We start from the raw sequence: 13,625 nt of genomic DNA on the forward strand, positions 1-13,625 counted from the left end.
TTGGGCCTTCAACCTGTCTTGGGGGAGGATGGACAGGATACCATTCAGCCATTAACTGCAGAAGACCCTGGTCACCCTCACAGAATACAGTGGGGGGTGGTAGACCCTCCAGACTTCCACCCCTAGGGGACAGACTGAGAAGCTGGAGGGGGTGTCACGGCCTCCCAGCTCCTCCCTTTGCCCCTGCAATCCACCCTTCTTCCTTCCCCTCCTTCCCCTGCTCAGAACTCTCCCTTGGCTCCCGTTGCCCTCAGGAGAAAATGCCACGGAGTAATGGAACGTTCTAAAATTGGGGATGGACGCACAACTCTGAACATGCTAAAAGGCCTTGAATTGTACTCTCAGAGTGACTGTGTGCTATGTGAATTATATCTCAACAAAGCTATGAAAGAAAGAAAAAACAAGAGGCGCCTGGGTGGCTCAGTGGGTTTAGCCTCTGCCTTCGGCTCAGGTCATGGTCTCAGGATCCTGGGATTGAGCCCTGCATCGGGCTCTCTGCTCAGCAGGGAGCCTGCTTCCCCCACCCCGACCTCTCTCTCTCCCTACTTGTGATCTCTGTCAAATAAATAAATAAAAATTTTTTAATGGGCGCCTGGATGTCTCAGTGGGTTAAAGCCTCTGCCTTTGGCTCAGATCATGATACCAGGGGCCTGGGATTGAGCCCTGTAAATGGGCTTTCTGCTCAGCAGGGAGCCTGCTTCCCCACCTTCTCTCTCTGCCTGCTCCTCTGCCTCATTGTGACTGCTCTCTCTCTGTCAAATAAATGAATAAAATCTTAAAAAAAAGGAGAAAGAAAAAACAAGAAAGGAATGGAGGGAGGTAGGAAAACATGGAAGAAAACCCCAAATCTTACCTAGAGTGGCCAGCAATCCTGGTTTGCCCAAGACTTTCTCAGTTTAGCTCTGGAAGTCCTATGTCCTGGAAACTTCTCAATCCCAGGCAAATTGCCCTGGGTCAGTCCTCCCTTGTCCCACAGAGGTCTGGTCTCCAAGCTCACCTCACTCCCCCCTGCTCCTCCAGCCACATCCCCTTCTCTCTGCCTGCATCGCTGCATGGCTCCTTGATGTCGTGCAGGTTAAATCTACACGTCACCCTGTGAGTGTCCCCCTCTGGTACCACACACGATAAACCACCCCCCCACCTGGCATGTGCTCTCACATCACTATTTCTGTTAGAGCAGAACTGATCATTTTCTCTCCCCCTTCCACTTCACCTTAAGTGCCACATGGCAGATCTAGTTTTTATTCACTAATTGAGTTAGTGAATTGCCCGTCCCATGTAAGTGGCAAAGGGCCAAGCACCAGACTCATTACCTTTTTTATTTTCTTTAAGATTTATTTATTTGAGAGCAAAAGAGCATGAACAAGGGGAAGGGCAGAGGGAGAAGCAGACTCCCTGCTAAGCAGAGAGCCTGACATGGGGCTCCAACCCAGGACCCTGGGATTATAACCTGAGCCAAAGGCAGACTGCTTAACCGACCGAGTCATGCAGGTGCCCCATCCAGACCAATTCTTAATAAACATGGCCAAATGAAGGAACCAGTTCTGGACTCTGCATTCACACCCATGCATCACACCTGAGATACGGGACCTCTTTTGGATGGGTGCCACTGGACTGTGCCCTCTGTGTGGCAAGGTGACAGCCACTTGCTGGGGCACAGCAGGAGCAGGCCATGAACTTTCGAGTCAAGTGTGAATTGAGTGTGTGTGTAAGTGTGCAAGGGGTTGAAGCATGCCGCTGAGCCCACGGGTTCATCAGCAGAGAGATGTGATTATCAGCCCATGAGGGCAAGGCTATGACAAGCGGCCCCCCTCCGACAGAGTCCACGTTCAGATCCCAGCAGGCCTATTCATCGTGTGGCCTTAGACAAGGGTCCCGCTGAGCCGCGGTTTCATTGTCTATACCGCACTCCCTGTCAGGGCTTCTCCGGGGATGGAATGAGAATCTGGCACAGGTCCTTGGCACACAGTGGGTGCTGGTTTAGCTTCAACCCTCCCTCCAGGCTTTCTCGTGAGTTGATCACATGTTGTCCAGCCCGCGGCTACGCTCGGGTCACGGGCTTATGGCCCCACGGCCCCCGATGGGCACACAGCATCCGTCAGCCGCGGAGAAACTTCTGGCAGGGTGGTAGCCGCGTCTGGGAAAGATTAAAGCGTTGTTTCCCCGCAATCCCACTTGCTCGCTGCACGCAAGCAGGGAAGATGTGTCTGAGCTCACGTCTGCGTGTGTCGTCTGGGGGCCCCTCCAGTGACTCCGCACTCGTCTGCGTGGACACATCCGCCCGCCCACTCTGCGGGGGACAGATCTTCCTCTCCGAGGACCGGTGTGGGAGGGGCCAGCTCCGCGGGGCGGGGTCCAGGTGGCTGACGCGCGGGGCCACGCCCCCACCTTGGGACAGACCCGGAAGCGGTGGCGGCGCCCCTGGGGGAAGATGGCGCCCTCGGGGCTGAAGGCGGTGGTGGGGGAAAGTGAGTGCGTCTCCTGGGGGGCGGGGGCCGGGGGTGCACGAACCCTGGGACGCCGGCGGCGGGGATTTGGCGGCCCGGCAGGGCGTTGAGCACCTGATCCTCGAGGGGGCGGGCGGGGACTCGGTCCTGCTGGACGTCCCGGCTCTCCCGTGCCGGAGCTAAACTAAGTTGGGAGACTGACTCCCGGGACCCAGGGGGATCGGGCTAGGGGTGACGTAGGCAGGCCCCAGGGCTTGCAGTCCTGGACCCCCTAGGCTGCCGGCGGGGAGAGGGCGCAGCTGGACGCCCGACTGCCGGGTCTTCGAGCCTGGCAGAGTCCGGGGGGGTTGGACTCTTGGACTGGGGCCCGGGCTGGGTGCGCTGGTCAACTACCCCAGGTGGTATGAGAGCTTGGGGGTTGTGGTCAGGCCAATGTCTAGGCCCGGGGGATGGGGGACACCTTCCTTCTTGCCGGGTCACCACGAACCTCATGCAGCGTGAGGACTCGGGCGTCTCCGCCGTGGGTCGGGGCTCTTGGGAGACGGGTGGAGGTCGCCTCTTCCCCCATCTCAAGTAGTTCCGGCCTCAGCACCTCCTTCCTGCTCCTTCCGCCCTGGCGGTCCTGATAAGAGTGGACATGACACTCTGGGCGGGCGGGGCTACTCTGTCCCTTCTGCTTCTCCCTCCGCAAGGCAGGGCAGACTATGGCTCAAACCCCTAGCACCCCAGCCCAAAGCGGAGCCTCCTACACGGAGGTTAATGCGGAGAAGCTAGGCCTGCTTCAGAGCAGGGAGTCAGGGGTCCTGCAAGGAAACTGATGGAGGTTGGGAGGGGGATCTGGCTTCGAGGCCCCCACCAGGAGAACTCAAGGTTGCGATGGCGAGGCTGAGAGCTGGGCTCTGGAGGGAGGTAGACCTGTACATGAACTCTAACTTTTCAGTTACTCGTTCATCTAATGCATATTTGTTATTGACTACTTAAACCCCAGGGACTTAGCCATTTAGGGCTGAGGGTGCTTAGGCTGGTCACCCGTCCTCTGAACCTGTTTCCTTGTCTGTAAATTGGGGGTGACCCTAGGGGTGACCTCCCAAGACTGATGAGAGAAGTAAACAGGACTGAAGATGGAGGCCCAGCCCTGAGACTCAGAAGGCTTGGGGCTGTGTTGGGGCCAGTGAATCCAGTATCCTGAGCCCGCTCTACTTTTCCCGCAGAAATTCTGAGCGGAGTCATTCGGAGTGTCAAAAAGGATGGGGAGTGGAAGGTATGGGGTTGGCAGAATGGCTTGCCCAGACCCACGTGGGAGGCCCTGAATGTGGGACCCATAAGTACTCCCTGGGGAGGCCGCTAGTCCAGGGGTTTGGGGTGGGTGTGTGGGTGTGGGGCAGGCTGCTGTCGGGTCCTCCCATCCAGCCAGTTCTTGAAGCTGTCAGTCCTGCCCGCCACCCCAGCCCTACCTCAGGGGCAGCTGGAACTTCTCCTGCCCACTCCTCAGTCCATCAGTCGTTCTGTCCATCCATCCGGACAGGTACTCATCATGGACCATCCAAGCATGCGCATCTTGTCCTCCTGCTGCAAGATGTCAGACATCCTGGCTGAGGGCATTACAAGTGAGTGGACACCCCCACCCCATGCTGCCCAGATGGGACTGAGCATGGGGTCGGTCCCCTAATGCCCAGAATGTGTCACTTTCTATGGAGGACCCCTAGAGGGACACGGCTGTGACCTTGAACATGCTGAACCCTGCCATGTAACCCTTAGCCATGTGACCCACAGGCGGGTACCTCCCCTTAGGCGCGAAGGCATCCACTCCCCCTGCCCTGGCATCCAGCCCTCTTGCCCAAGTGTCCGACTCTCTGAGTCTGAGATTCTCCATGAGCCCTGGTCCCAGTGCCACCTACATATAGCCCTTTCTCCGTTCCTGCTAGTTGTTGAAGACATCAACAAACGGCGAGAACCCATCCCTAGTTTGGAGGCCATTTATTTGCTGAGCCCCACGGAGAAGGTGCCGGTGTGAACGAGTGTGTGTGTGTGTGTGTGTGTGTAGACGCATGCCTCTGTGCATGTCTGCACGTGTTATGGGGAGGGGGGACAGGCCATGGCTGGGAGGCTGGGGCAGGGCTCTGGAGGGGCAGGACCAGGCTTGGACAATGGTCTGTGACCCCCTCCGCCCCCCAGTCAGTGCAGGCCCTGATCGCCGACTTCCGGGGGACTCCGACCTTCACCTACAAAGCAGCACACATCTTCTTCACTGACAGTGAGTGAAGCAGGCAGGGGGCATGGGGCGGGGCGGGGGCATGGGGCCACTCTAGCCTGATGCCCTCTCTTGCCACCCCAGCCTGCCCTGAGCCCCTTTTCAGTGAGCTGGGCCGCTCCCGTCTAGCCAAGGTGGTGAAGACGCTGAAAGAGATCCACCTGGCCTTCCTCCCCTACGAGGCCCAGGTACGGTCTGGCTGGTCCGGGGTGGGGGGAGGGAGCCGGTGACCAAACAGCCTGGGTTCCCTCGGAAAGACACTGAATCCAGTAAAGAAGGGGCCTTCAGGTCAGAAAGGAAAGCAGCCAACACAGAGGGGCCTGAGTTCTTCCCACCGAGGGGCAGGGGCCCGGGCTGTTTCTCTGACTCCTGCGGGCATCAGCTGAAAGCAGCCCGGCCTGCCTCCTGCATGGCGAGGCAGGTTCCAGAGCCCAGGGGAAGCCCCAGGGAGCTGCAGGTGCTGGAGGCCGTGTGCAGGCCAGGGGTACACCCAGAGCGGTGGCCCCAACACTTATGTCCCCCCAGGTGTTCTCCCTGGATGCCCCCCACAGCACCTACAACCTCTACTGCCCCTTCCGGGTGGGGGAGCGGGCCCGGCAGATCGAGGCACTGGCCCAGCAGATCACCACACTGTGCACCACGCTGCAGGAGTATCCGGCCATCCGCTACCACAAGTGGGGACCCCCCCCCGAGGTCGCCCCCGCCCTGACCCCATCCTGCCTGCAGCCTTGAACCTCACTTTTGACCCCAGTCCTGGTCTTCGCCCTGGGCCCGACTCCCATCCCTAACCCCTTCCTTGACCTCCCGCGTGGGCCTGGCCCTCTTCTGCCCCAAGCCTGAGGCCCTCGTGTCTGCCCACCCCACCCCCAGGGGCCCAGAGGTCACGGCGCAGCTGGCCCACGCAGTCCTGGCCAAGCTGAATGCCTTCAAGGCGGACAGTCCCAGTCTGGGTGAGGTAAGGGGGCCTGCAGGGGAGGAGGGGTGGAGCTGAGACGGAGGAAGGACAGGGTCAGGATCCTCATCCCTGGCCCCCCCCCAGGGCCCTGAAAAAACCCGCTCACAGCTACTCATCATGGACCGGGCGGCGGACCCCGTGTCCCCGCTGCTGCATGAGCTCACCTTCCAGGCGATGGCCTATGACCTGCTGAACATCGAACAGGACACGTACAAGTACGCAGAGCCCCGGCACACGAACCCGGCGCATCAGCTCCCGCGTCCCTCCTCAGCTGCTTGCCCTGACCCTCCGTGTCGCCGCAGGTACGAGACCACGGGGCTGAGCGAGGCCCGCGAGAAGGCTGTGCTGCTGGACGAGGACGATGACCTGTGGGTGGAGCTGCGGCACATGCACATCGCCGACGTGTCCAAGTGCGTGGGCCACTCCGTGTCCCCAGTCGCGTCCCCTCCCCCACCCCCCACTATGGGCCACGTGCCTGGTCTTTGGCCCTGGGTGAGCGCCCCAGTGCAAGCCACGCCCCTCAGCCGACTCCTCAGTGTGGCCTTGCCCATGGCCTAGTACAGGGACACATGTGTCCCCTGGCTCCCGCGTCCCAGCTGTGTGACACCCCACATCACCCGCACACACTGCTGTCAAACTACAGCCTTGGCGCCAGTCCCCAGCCCCACCCCTGCCCTCTCTACACCGCCAGGAGGGTCACGGAGCTTCTGAAGACGTTCTGTGAGAGCAAGAGGCTGACCACGGACAAGGTAGGGGAGGGCCCGCGTCTGGATGGGTAGCTGGGGCAGAGAGGCCTGTGCCGCCATCGAGTGGGGGCGGGGCCCCAGTCCCGTGGCCGAGCCCGGAGTGGGATCCGGGGTGCGCAGGGGGCCGGGCCTCACGGCCTCCCTGTCCCCAGGCCAACATCAAAGACCTGTCCCACATCCTGAAAAAGATGCCGCAGTACCAGAAGGAGCTGAACAAGGTGAGCCTGGGCGGGAAAACTGGGTGGGGGACTGGGACTCAGTTTCTGTCACCCCCCAACTTCCTCCTCCCACCCCGCAGTATTCCACGCACCTGCATTTAGCCGACGACTGCATGAAGCACTTCAAGGGTTCGGTGGAGAAGCTGTGCGGTGTGGAGCAGGTGGGAGCGGGCCTGGGTCGGGGGTGGGGCCTCAGAGAGACCTGCCTGTAGAGGGGGCGGGTCTGCAGGGGAGGAGCCTTGGAGAGGTGTGGCCTTGAGGGGGCGGGGCTTCGGGAGAACTGTGATAGGGACTGTGATGTAGCGGTCTATGGGGTGGGCGGGTCCATAGAGGGGGTAGGACCCGGATAAGGGGTGGGGCCTGTGGAGAGGTGGGGGGGGTCTTGAGAGGGGCGGGGCCTGTTGATAAAACCTTCAGAGACCTGGTAGTAGGAAGAAGGCCGTCCCCAAGGTCCTGCCAAGGACTCTGGGGGTGGCCTAGCTCTGGAAGCCCACCGACCCCTGCCCCGCAGGACCTGGCCATGGGCTCAGACGCAGAAGGAGAGAAGATCAAAGATGCCATGAAGCTGATCGTGCCGGTGCTGCTGGATACGGCGGTGCCGGCCTATGACAAGATTCGGGTCCTGTTGCTGTACATCCTTCTACGGAACGGTGGGTTGGGGGCCTGGGAAGACCTCCAGAGACCTCCATTCACAGGGGTCTGCAGTGGTCCTGGGAATCTCTCAACCCCACAGTTTTCCCGACCTTGGGATACCCCCATTCAACAGGCACACCAGACCCGACAGATACACCCACCTCAAACCTGGGAACCCCCCCCATTGATCTGGGGAACTCTCACTGACATGAGGTCTCCGTTGACATAGCGACCCCCAAACCTGACTCCTCCAAACTTGGCCCCGTCAACTAATTTCGGACCCCCATCTCTCCCCTCTGGGATCCCCATCCAGAATTCTAGCATCCTCCTCGCACCTGCCCCAGTGACCCTTGGTCCTGAGGACCCCCCCCCCATCACAGTCTTGGGACCTCCTCTCGCCACCCTCAAACCCCTTCACCCAGGAACCCTGTGGCCACCTTTTGTCTCCCTGCCCTCTCTGAGCCAGCCCCCCTCATGAGGGTCCCATCCCTAGAAACCCACCCGTCCTCCTCTTCCAGGTGTGAGTGAGGAGAACCTGGCCAAGTTGATCCAGCATGCCAACGTGCAGGCACACAGCAGCCTTATCCGGAACCTGGAGCAGCTGGGGGGCACGGTCACCAACCCCGGGGTATGCTGGCAGCAAGCCGTTAGGGTCAGACTGGGCGGAGCGCAAATGTGGGCATGGGGGGCGGTGCCTGGGAGTCAGAGCCTGGGGCCTGGGAGGCTGCGGCATTCAAAGCATGGTGGGGCGCTGGGAGGACAGGGAGGTCTGGGAAGGGTCTGGTCTGGGGACCAGCAGGCACCGCAGCTGTTCCCAGTCATGGGTTGCATGATAAACAGGGGTGAGGTGTAGCCAGAACTGTGGTCCTGATGATGGTGCCGTGTGGGGTGTGTGGCCAGAGTCCCAGGGGACGGAGAGCAGGGTCACCAGCACACAGTCGACCATGGGCTCCTGGAGGACTCAGAGGACCGCCCCCCCGCACACCCCTACCCCAAACTCACCCACACAGCAGCTTCTTGTACTCAGCTGTCTGCTTAGTCTCTCCTGTCTCTCTCTGGCCCTGTGTGTCCCACCTCCCCTGACCCTGCCTCCACTGCTGGGGTGGCTCTCCTGTCCTCTCACCTGTCCCTCATCTCTCTCCCAGCCCCCTGTCACCCTGCCTCCCACCTCCCCGTTCCGCTGTTTCTCCATGCCTTTCTGTCTCTGTCTCCACCTGTCTGTTGTCTCTCTTTGCCACAGGTTTTAGTCTCATGGGCTCTGAATCTCTTTTTCCTTCTCATTCCCTGTTGTCTCCCTCTCCCTCTCTCTTTCCCTTTCTCCCTCTCCCCCTCCCCAGTCCTCTCTCTCCTTCTCTCACCTTCTTCCCTCTCTCTCTGCTTCTCTGTTCCATTTCTCCATCTTTTTCTGCAGCCCCTCCCCAAGCCAGATGAGTCCCCAGTCCTACCCATGACCCACCTCCTTCTCCCCCATCCTCCCCGCCCCCATCCCTGTGCCCTGCCTGTAGGGCTCTGGGACCTCAAGCCGGCTAGAGCGGAGGGAGCGCTTGGAGCCCACCTATCAGCTGTCCCGATGGACCCCAGTCATCAAGGATGTGATGGAGGTACCACTGGTGGGGCCTGACCTCCCCCTGCCTCCCCCGCCCATGGCAAGTCCGGCCCTGGTCTAGGCGGTGGCTCAGTCTTCTTCATGTCACAGTGCTAAGCTTCAGGGCTTAAAGGAAAATCCCTTGTTATGGGCATCCCCCTGGCATCCGATCTGCTCTGCTGTTGGGGGGGGGTCCCCAAGCCCACACCCGAGGAATTAGGAAAGCGGGGGCACCTCAAAGGGGAACCTCATTTCCTGTCCAAGCACTGGCCCCTTTGTCCTCAGTTCTCTTCCCCCTGCTCCCCACCCTCCCCAAGAAATCCCATGTTCCCGCTTCACCCTCCCCACCACTAGCCCCTACCCATCCTGGGAGCCCAAAGGAGCAATAGGCAAAAGGACCAGGCCAGGGGCCCGCTGTTCCTCTGGCCCCTGGCACCTCTGCCCACTTGGGGGCCCAGCAGCCTTGCCCCACCCAGCCCCGTGGAGCCCGGATGCCCTCACCTGAAGCTGCTGTCCTGAGCCTCCCTCTCTGGCTCCCAGGATGCCGTGGAGGACCGGCTGGACCGAAAGCTGTGGCCCTTCGTGTCCGACCCCGCCCCCACATCCAGCTCCCAGGCTGCTGTGAGGTGAGGGCCCTCGGGGGCCGCCTCCTGCCCCACACCCAGGCCCACGGGAGAGGAGGGGCGCGGCAGTGCAGTGGGGAGTCTCCTGCCCGCACTGACCATGCCCGCCCCCGCACAGCGCCCGCTTCGGCCACTGGCACAAGCACAAGGCCGGTGCGGAGGCGCGGGCTGGGCCCCGGCTCATCCTCTACGTCCTGGGCGGCGTGGCGATGTCAGAGATGAGGGCCGCCTACGAGGTGACCAGGGCCACCGATGGCAAGTGGGAGGTGCTCATTGGTGAGAAGCCAGGGCTGGGGTACCTTGGGTGCTGGGGCTGGCTCCTACATGCTTTAGAGGGTCGGGCTGCCAGGGGACTCCCTGTTGGGTCCCCAAACCCTGCGGCCTGTGCAGGGCCTGTGTCGGGGAGCCCTGGGGGAGTAGCTGGAAACTCCTGACTTTCTGAGGGGCTGGGGCTTGGGTTCTCAGGGAAGGGGTCCCCTGGGGGCTGGACTCCTATGTTTCTAGAGAGTCTAGACTTCTTAGATCCACCTCCCCAACCCTCTCTCGTGGCCCAGGTTCCTCGCACATCCTCACCCCGACACGCTTCCTGGATGACCTCAAGACGCTGGACCAGAAGCTGGAGGACATTGCCTTGCCCTGACCTGCCCCCCTCCCTTCCCAGAGAAATAAACTCCTCCCTTCTCTCCTCCCGCCGGCACCCACCTCGCCTTCTTTCTGATGGAGCTGACTTGGGCCAGGTGCCTCCCGTGGACCCTCTTCCCGGACCTGTCCCTTAGGACCCATTCTTGTCCTGCCAGAAGGCGTCTTAAGCTGAGGCGAAGCTTGAGAATTGGGCCTCGTTTGAACATTGGCTCTGAGAGGGACAAGCTGTAAGGCCTTGGCCGGCTTCCTGGCTTCTCCGTCCACCCAAAACACGGGGCTGCTTTGCAGACGAGGTAGAGACCATGCCAGAAAGCTGATGGCGTGAGGGTGTGACAGCTGCTGTTCCTCCGTCTTGAGTCATCTTGGCTGCTGTGATGGGCCTGTTAGTACTGACAAGCTGAAGATACCTGGTATCCTGTCCTCCCACAGCCCCCCTCCCAACCCCCACTCCAGAAACGGTTTTGATGGGCCCTGGAGCCAGACAGACAGGGTCTTCTCCAGCTCCTGGGATCAGAGTGTGCTTTTGCTGAAGACAGGTGCACAGCATGCCACGCCCACTTCCCACCCAGCCCAGAGCCTCGTTGCTCCCCGTTCTCGTCCTCTGCCCCACCCCCAGGGAGTTCACAGGGGCCGTGAACTGGGTATACACAGGTGCTGGGGCTGCCGCAGCCTGGGTGACTTCAACAACAGAGATGTGTTCTCCCATGGCCCTTAGAGGCTGGAAGGTCAAGCTCAAGGTGTGTGGGTTGGTTGTTCCTCTCACCCTGGGGAGTGGAGGCCGGAAAGCCATCTTCTCCCCATGTCCTCCTGTGCTGTCCCTCTGCACGTCTGTGTCCTAATCCCCTCTTAGAAGGACACCAGCCATGTTGGAGTAAGGCCCACCCTAATGACCTAGTTTTAACTTAATTATCTTGTAAAAAAACTCTCTCCAGAATCGGTCACATTCTGAGGCGCTGGGGGTTGGGACTTCCACCTGAATTTCGGGGAGGGGGAGATACAGCTCAGCCTGCAACACTCAGCTAAAAAGGAGATCGGAATCTCGCAGCGTGAATGGGACATGAGGTCTGTCCCTCTCTGGGGCACAGATACAGAGCCAGGTGGGCAGCAGCGGAGGGGGCTGTGGGAGCCCAGAGGGATACCCTCATCTATCCAGACTGGGGGCAGTCAAGGAAGTCTTCCTGGAGGAGGGGGAAGTTTGAGTTGGTAATGAAAAGAGGAGTCAGGGAAGGCGGAGAGGGCACAGTGGAAGCCAAGGCAAGAGTGAGAAGGAGCAATAAGGACATTGAGGGGCAGTAAGATCTGAGAGCCACAGAGCGCCTGGAGGGCCCGGGAAGGGATCTGAGCGAGGGCCGGCGGGGCCCACGTTTAACGCTGGCAAAGAGGTACTGCCCGAAGGGGTGCCCGGGGAGGGGCTCCAGGCGGGCAAACTGGGGATAGCGCCTCCCTCCCCACCCCGTGGAGCGCTACTTATTCCCATTAGGTCACCTTGGGCGATGTGGCCATCTAAGGCCGGGACCGGGAGGGCTTGGGCGGAGACAGGACACTTCCTCACCGGCCATGGAAGACGCGGCCCCGATTGAAGTCACCTCTCCTTTTCCGAATTCAGGGAATTCTAAGGACGCGTTTGCAGGCGGGGCCCTCGAGAAGGGCTAAACCCTCTGACTCAGTCTACTTCTAGAATACACGCGAAACTCCCACCAGGGCAGAAGGCTGGATGTGCGAGGTCGTCGAGGAGGCGGGGTGGGGCCCCGGCCCCCGACCCGTGGGACGCCCGCGCTGGATGCGGGGCTCCCCTTCCGGCCTCGGCAGAGAAGCCATTTAACTGGCCAGAGTCGGGGCGGGAAGGAGGTGGTTTTAAAGTGTGACGGTGAAACTCGCCTCCCCGGGAAACCGCGGTCTCCCCGCTCCGCCCCACCCCTGCCCAGGCCCCGCTTAGGTAGATAAACGCTATGAGCACCAGGGGGCGCTGTGCCCCCCAAATTTCCGGGATCTTGGCTCCGTACCTGGAGCTGGGGTAACCCTAACTGGAAACGGTAAGTGGATCAGCTGTACTCCGAGCTTCTCTGCTGCAACAAAACTCCCCTGCTCCCGCCGCCTCAGCCTCTGCCCTTTATGCCGAGGAGGTGTCGTAGCGTCTCCGACTTAAGGACAGTTTGATTCAACAAAAATTCATGGACCCCTGTGGGCGTGAAGCATCACGCCATTCCCCCCTCCGCATGCATTACTGAGACTTGTCAAAACCCTCCTATGAGAACGAAATCCAACCTCCCTCTCTCTGTGTTTCACAAAGTCCCTCTTCAAGTCCATTCCCCACTGGCTCCCTCAGCCACAACTGCCATCTGTCAAACACACCACTCCGTTCCAGCCACAGGACCTTTGCACTTGCTTTTCTAGTTGTCTACAGTGTTTCCCCCCGCAAATCTTCATATCCTCCCTCCTTCCGGTTTTAGCTCAAATGTCGCCGTTCTTTATTCCTGAGGACATCTATCCCGACTTGGTGTGTGTTCTTTGGGGTTCTTCGGGGTTCTCTTCCTTCTGGATGTGGCTGGCTGCTTCTTTGTGACCCGGTATAACTTGTTCTTAGCATCTGTTCCCACCATCTGTTCCCACCATCCTCACCGTGCTGTTTCCTCAGATCATCGGGTGGTTAGCACTATCTGAACCGGGCTTTGCTGTAGGTCAGAATAATCTCTCACCGGTGAGGCTGGGCACCTCCCTTTGCATCTTCTCAGGGGCTCCATAAGGTCAGGGTCCTATAGTTCATCTGTGGATTGGTGGGAGTGAGGCAGTTGTCCCCCAGTCCCCACCAGTTCTCCACCTAAAAGTGTCAGCAGCCATCACGTCTCCATGCCTGGACCCATTCTCTCCTGAAGATTATTTCCAAGTGTATTAATCCTTCCACTGGGATTAGCTGGGAACCTTCTCAAACAACCTGTCCCTTGGCAACTAGTTGGAAAGTAACAACCTGATACATTTTCTTAGGTATTATCTTCAGGATCCCCAGGAGTCAGCAGGATATTTGAGTTTATCAGGGAGATCTAGAGTGGAAACAGATCTCAGGGTGACCAGTGGTCACATTGTAAGCATATAGGAGGCATCCTGGAGACTCTGGCTGCCGTAATGATAATTATCATCATGATAAATTATGGATATAATAATAACGTTATTATTATTATTATTATTAGACACTCTAATGGGTCCCGGGCCCGGGCTAAGAAGGAGGGCCCCACAAAGTGAGCAAAAAAGATTTCCCAGGCTCACATCATCGCTTTGAAGGGTCTGAGGGCACGTCCCCAGGAGAAGTGAGGACCGACAGACGGTCTCAGGGTCAGGAATGCATTAGAGTGGGAGTTCTCCACCCGTGCTGTGCAGGGAGGTCCTTCTAGAATAAGATTCCATCCAAGTTTGTGGCCTGGAACTTGCTCCACTGAAACAAACTCGAGGCTTTGGGGCACACCAGAGCTGCCAGGTGGGCAGGAGGGGTGAAAGCAGGGACCCTGGCAGAGGAAGGAGTGCCTGAAGCCT

General features: G+C 59.7%; 2 protein-coding genes across 4 annotated transcripts; one reads left to right on the forward strand and one right to left on the reverse strand.

Moving 5' to 3' along the window:
* Window positions 1-1,390: 1,390 nt before the first annotated feature.
* Window positions 1,391-3,193, reverse strand: LOC125085648 (basic salivary proline-rich protein 2-like). The gene is made up of 2 exons (XM_047704177.1): window positions 2,935-3,193; window positions 1,391-2,626 (listed from the first exon to the last, which is right to left on the reverse strand). Exons 1-2 carry the CDS (start codon window positions 3,013-3,015, stop codon window positions 2,099-2,101), a joined length of 609 nt encoding a protein of 202 aa, XP_047560133.1. The 5' UTR covers window positions 3,016-3,193; the 3' UTR covers window positions 1,391-2,098.
* STXBP2 (syntaxin binding protein 2) lies at window positions 2,368-10,147 on the forward strand. Of its 3 annotated transcripts, none has more exons than XM_047704141.1 (19): window positions 2,368-2,468; window positions 3,659-3,708; window positions 3,973-4,054; window positions 4,373-4,449; window positions 4,623-4,701; window positions 4,783-4,886; window positions 5,224-5,372; window positions 5,569-5,653; window positions 5,738-5,868; window positions 5,956-6,063; window positions 6,345-6,402; window positions 6,552-6,617; window positions 6,698-6,778; window positions 7,129-7,267; window positions 7,769-7,878; window positions 8,756-8,851; window positions 9,376-9,461; window positions 9,577-9,734; window positions 10,013-10,147. In XM_047704141.1, exons 1-19 carry the CDS (start codon window positions 2,432-2,434, stop codon window positions 10,096-10,098), a joined length of 1,782 nt encoding a protein of 593 aa, XP_047560097.1. In that variant the 5' UTR covers window positions 2,368-2,431; the 3' UTR covers window positions 10,099-10,147. The 3 variants fall into 3 exon arrangements, with proteins under 3 accessions (XP_047560097.1, XP_047560118.1, XP_047560107.1); XM_047704151.1 differs by having other exon boundaries at window positions 2,432-2,472; XM_047704162.1 differs by lacking the exons at window positions 8,756-8,851; window positions 9,376-9,461; window positions 9,577-9,734; window positions 10,013-10,147 and adding an exon at window positions 8,396-8,724.
* The last annotated feature ends 3,478 nt before the right edge of the window (window positions 10,148-13,625 follow it).

The sequence above is a fragment of the Lutra lutra genome, chromosome 1 (assembly GCF_902655055.1).
Source record: "Lutra lutra chromosome 1, mLutLut1.2, whole genome shotgun sequence".
Taxonomy (NCBI): Eukaryota; Metazoa; Chordata; class Mammalia; order Carnivora; family Mustelidae; genus Lutra; species Lutra lutra.

Coding starts and splice junctions, on each gene's coding strand:
- STXBP2 (XM_047704141.1), top strand. CDS start 2,432: ATGGCGCCCTCGGGGCTGAAGGCGGTGGTGGGGGAAA. Junction 4,887..5,223: donor TCCTCCCCTACGAGGCCCAG/GTACGGTCTGGC, acceptor ATGTCCCCCCAG/GTGTTCTCCCTGGATGCCCC. Junction 6,618..6,697: donor ACCAGAAGGAGCTGAACAAG/GTGAGCCTGGGC, acceptor CCCACCCCGCAG/TATTCCACGCACCTGCATTT.
- LOC125085648 (XM_047704177.1), bottom strand. CDS start 3,015: ATGGGGGAAGAGGCGACCTCCACCCGTCTCCCAAGAGCCCCGACCCAC. Junction 2,627..2,934: donor GAGTCCTCACGCTGCATGAG/GTTCGTGGTGAC, acceptor AACTTAGTTTAG/CTCCGGCACGGGAGAGCCGG.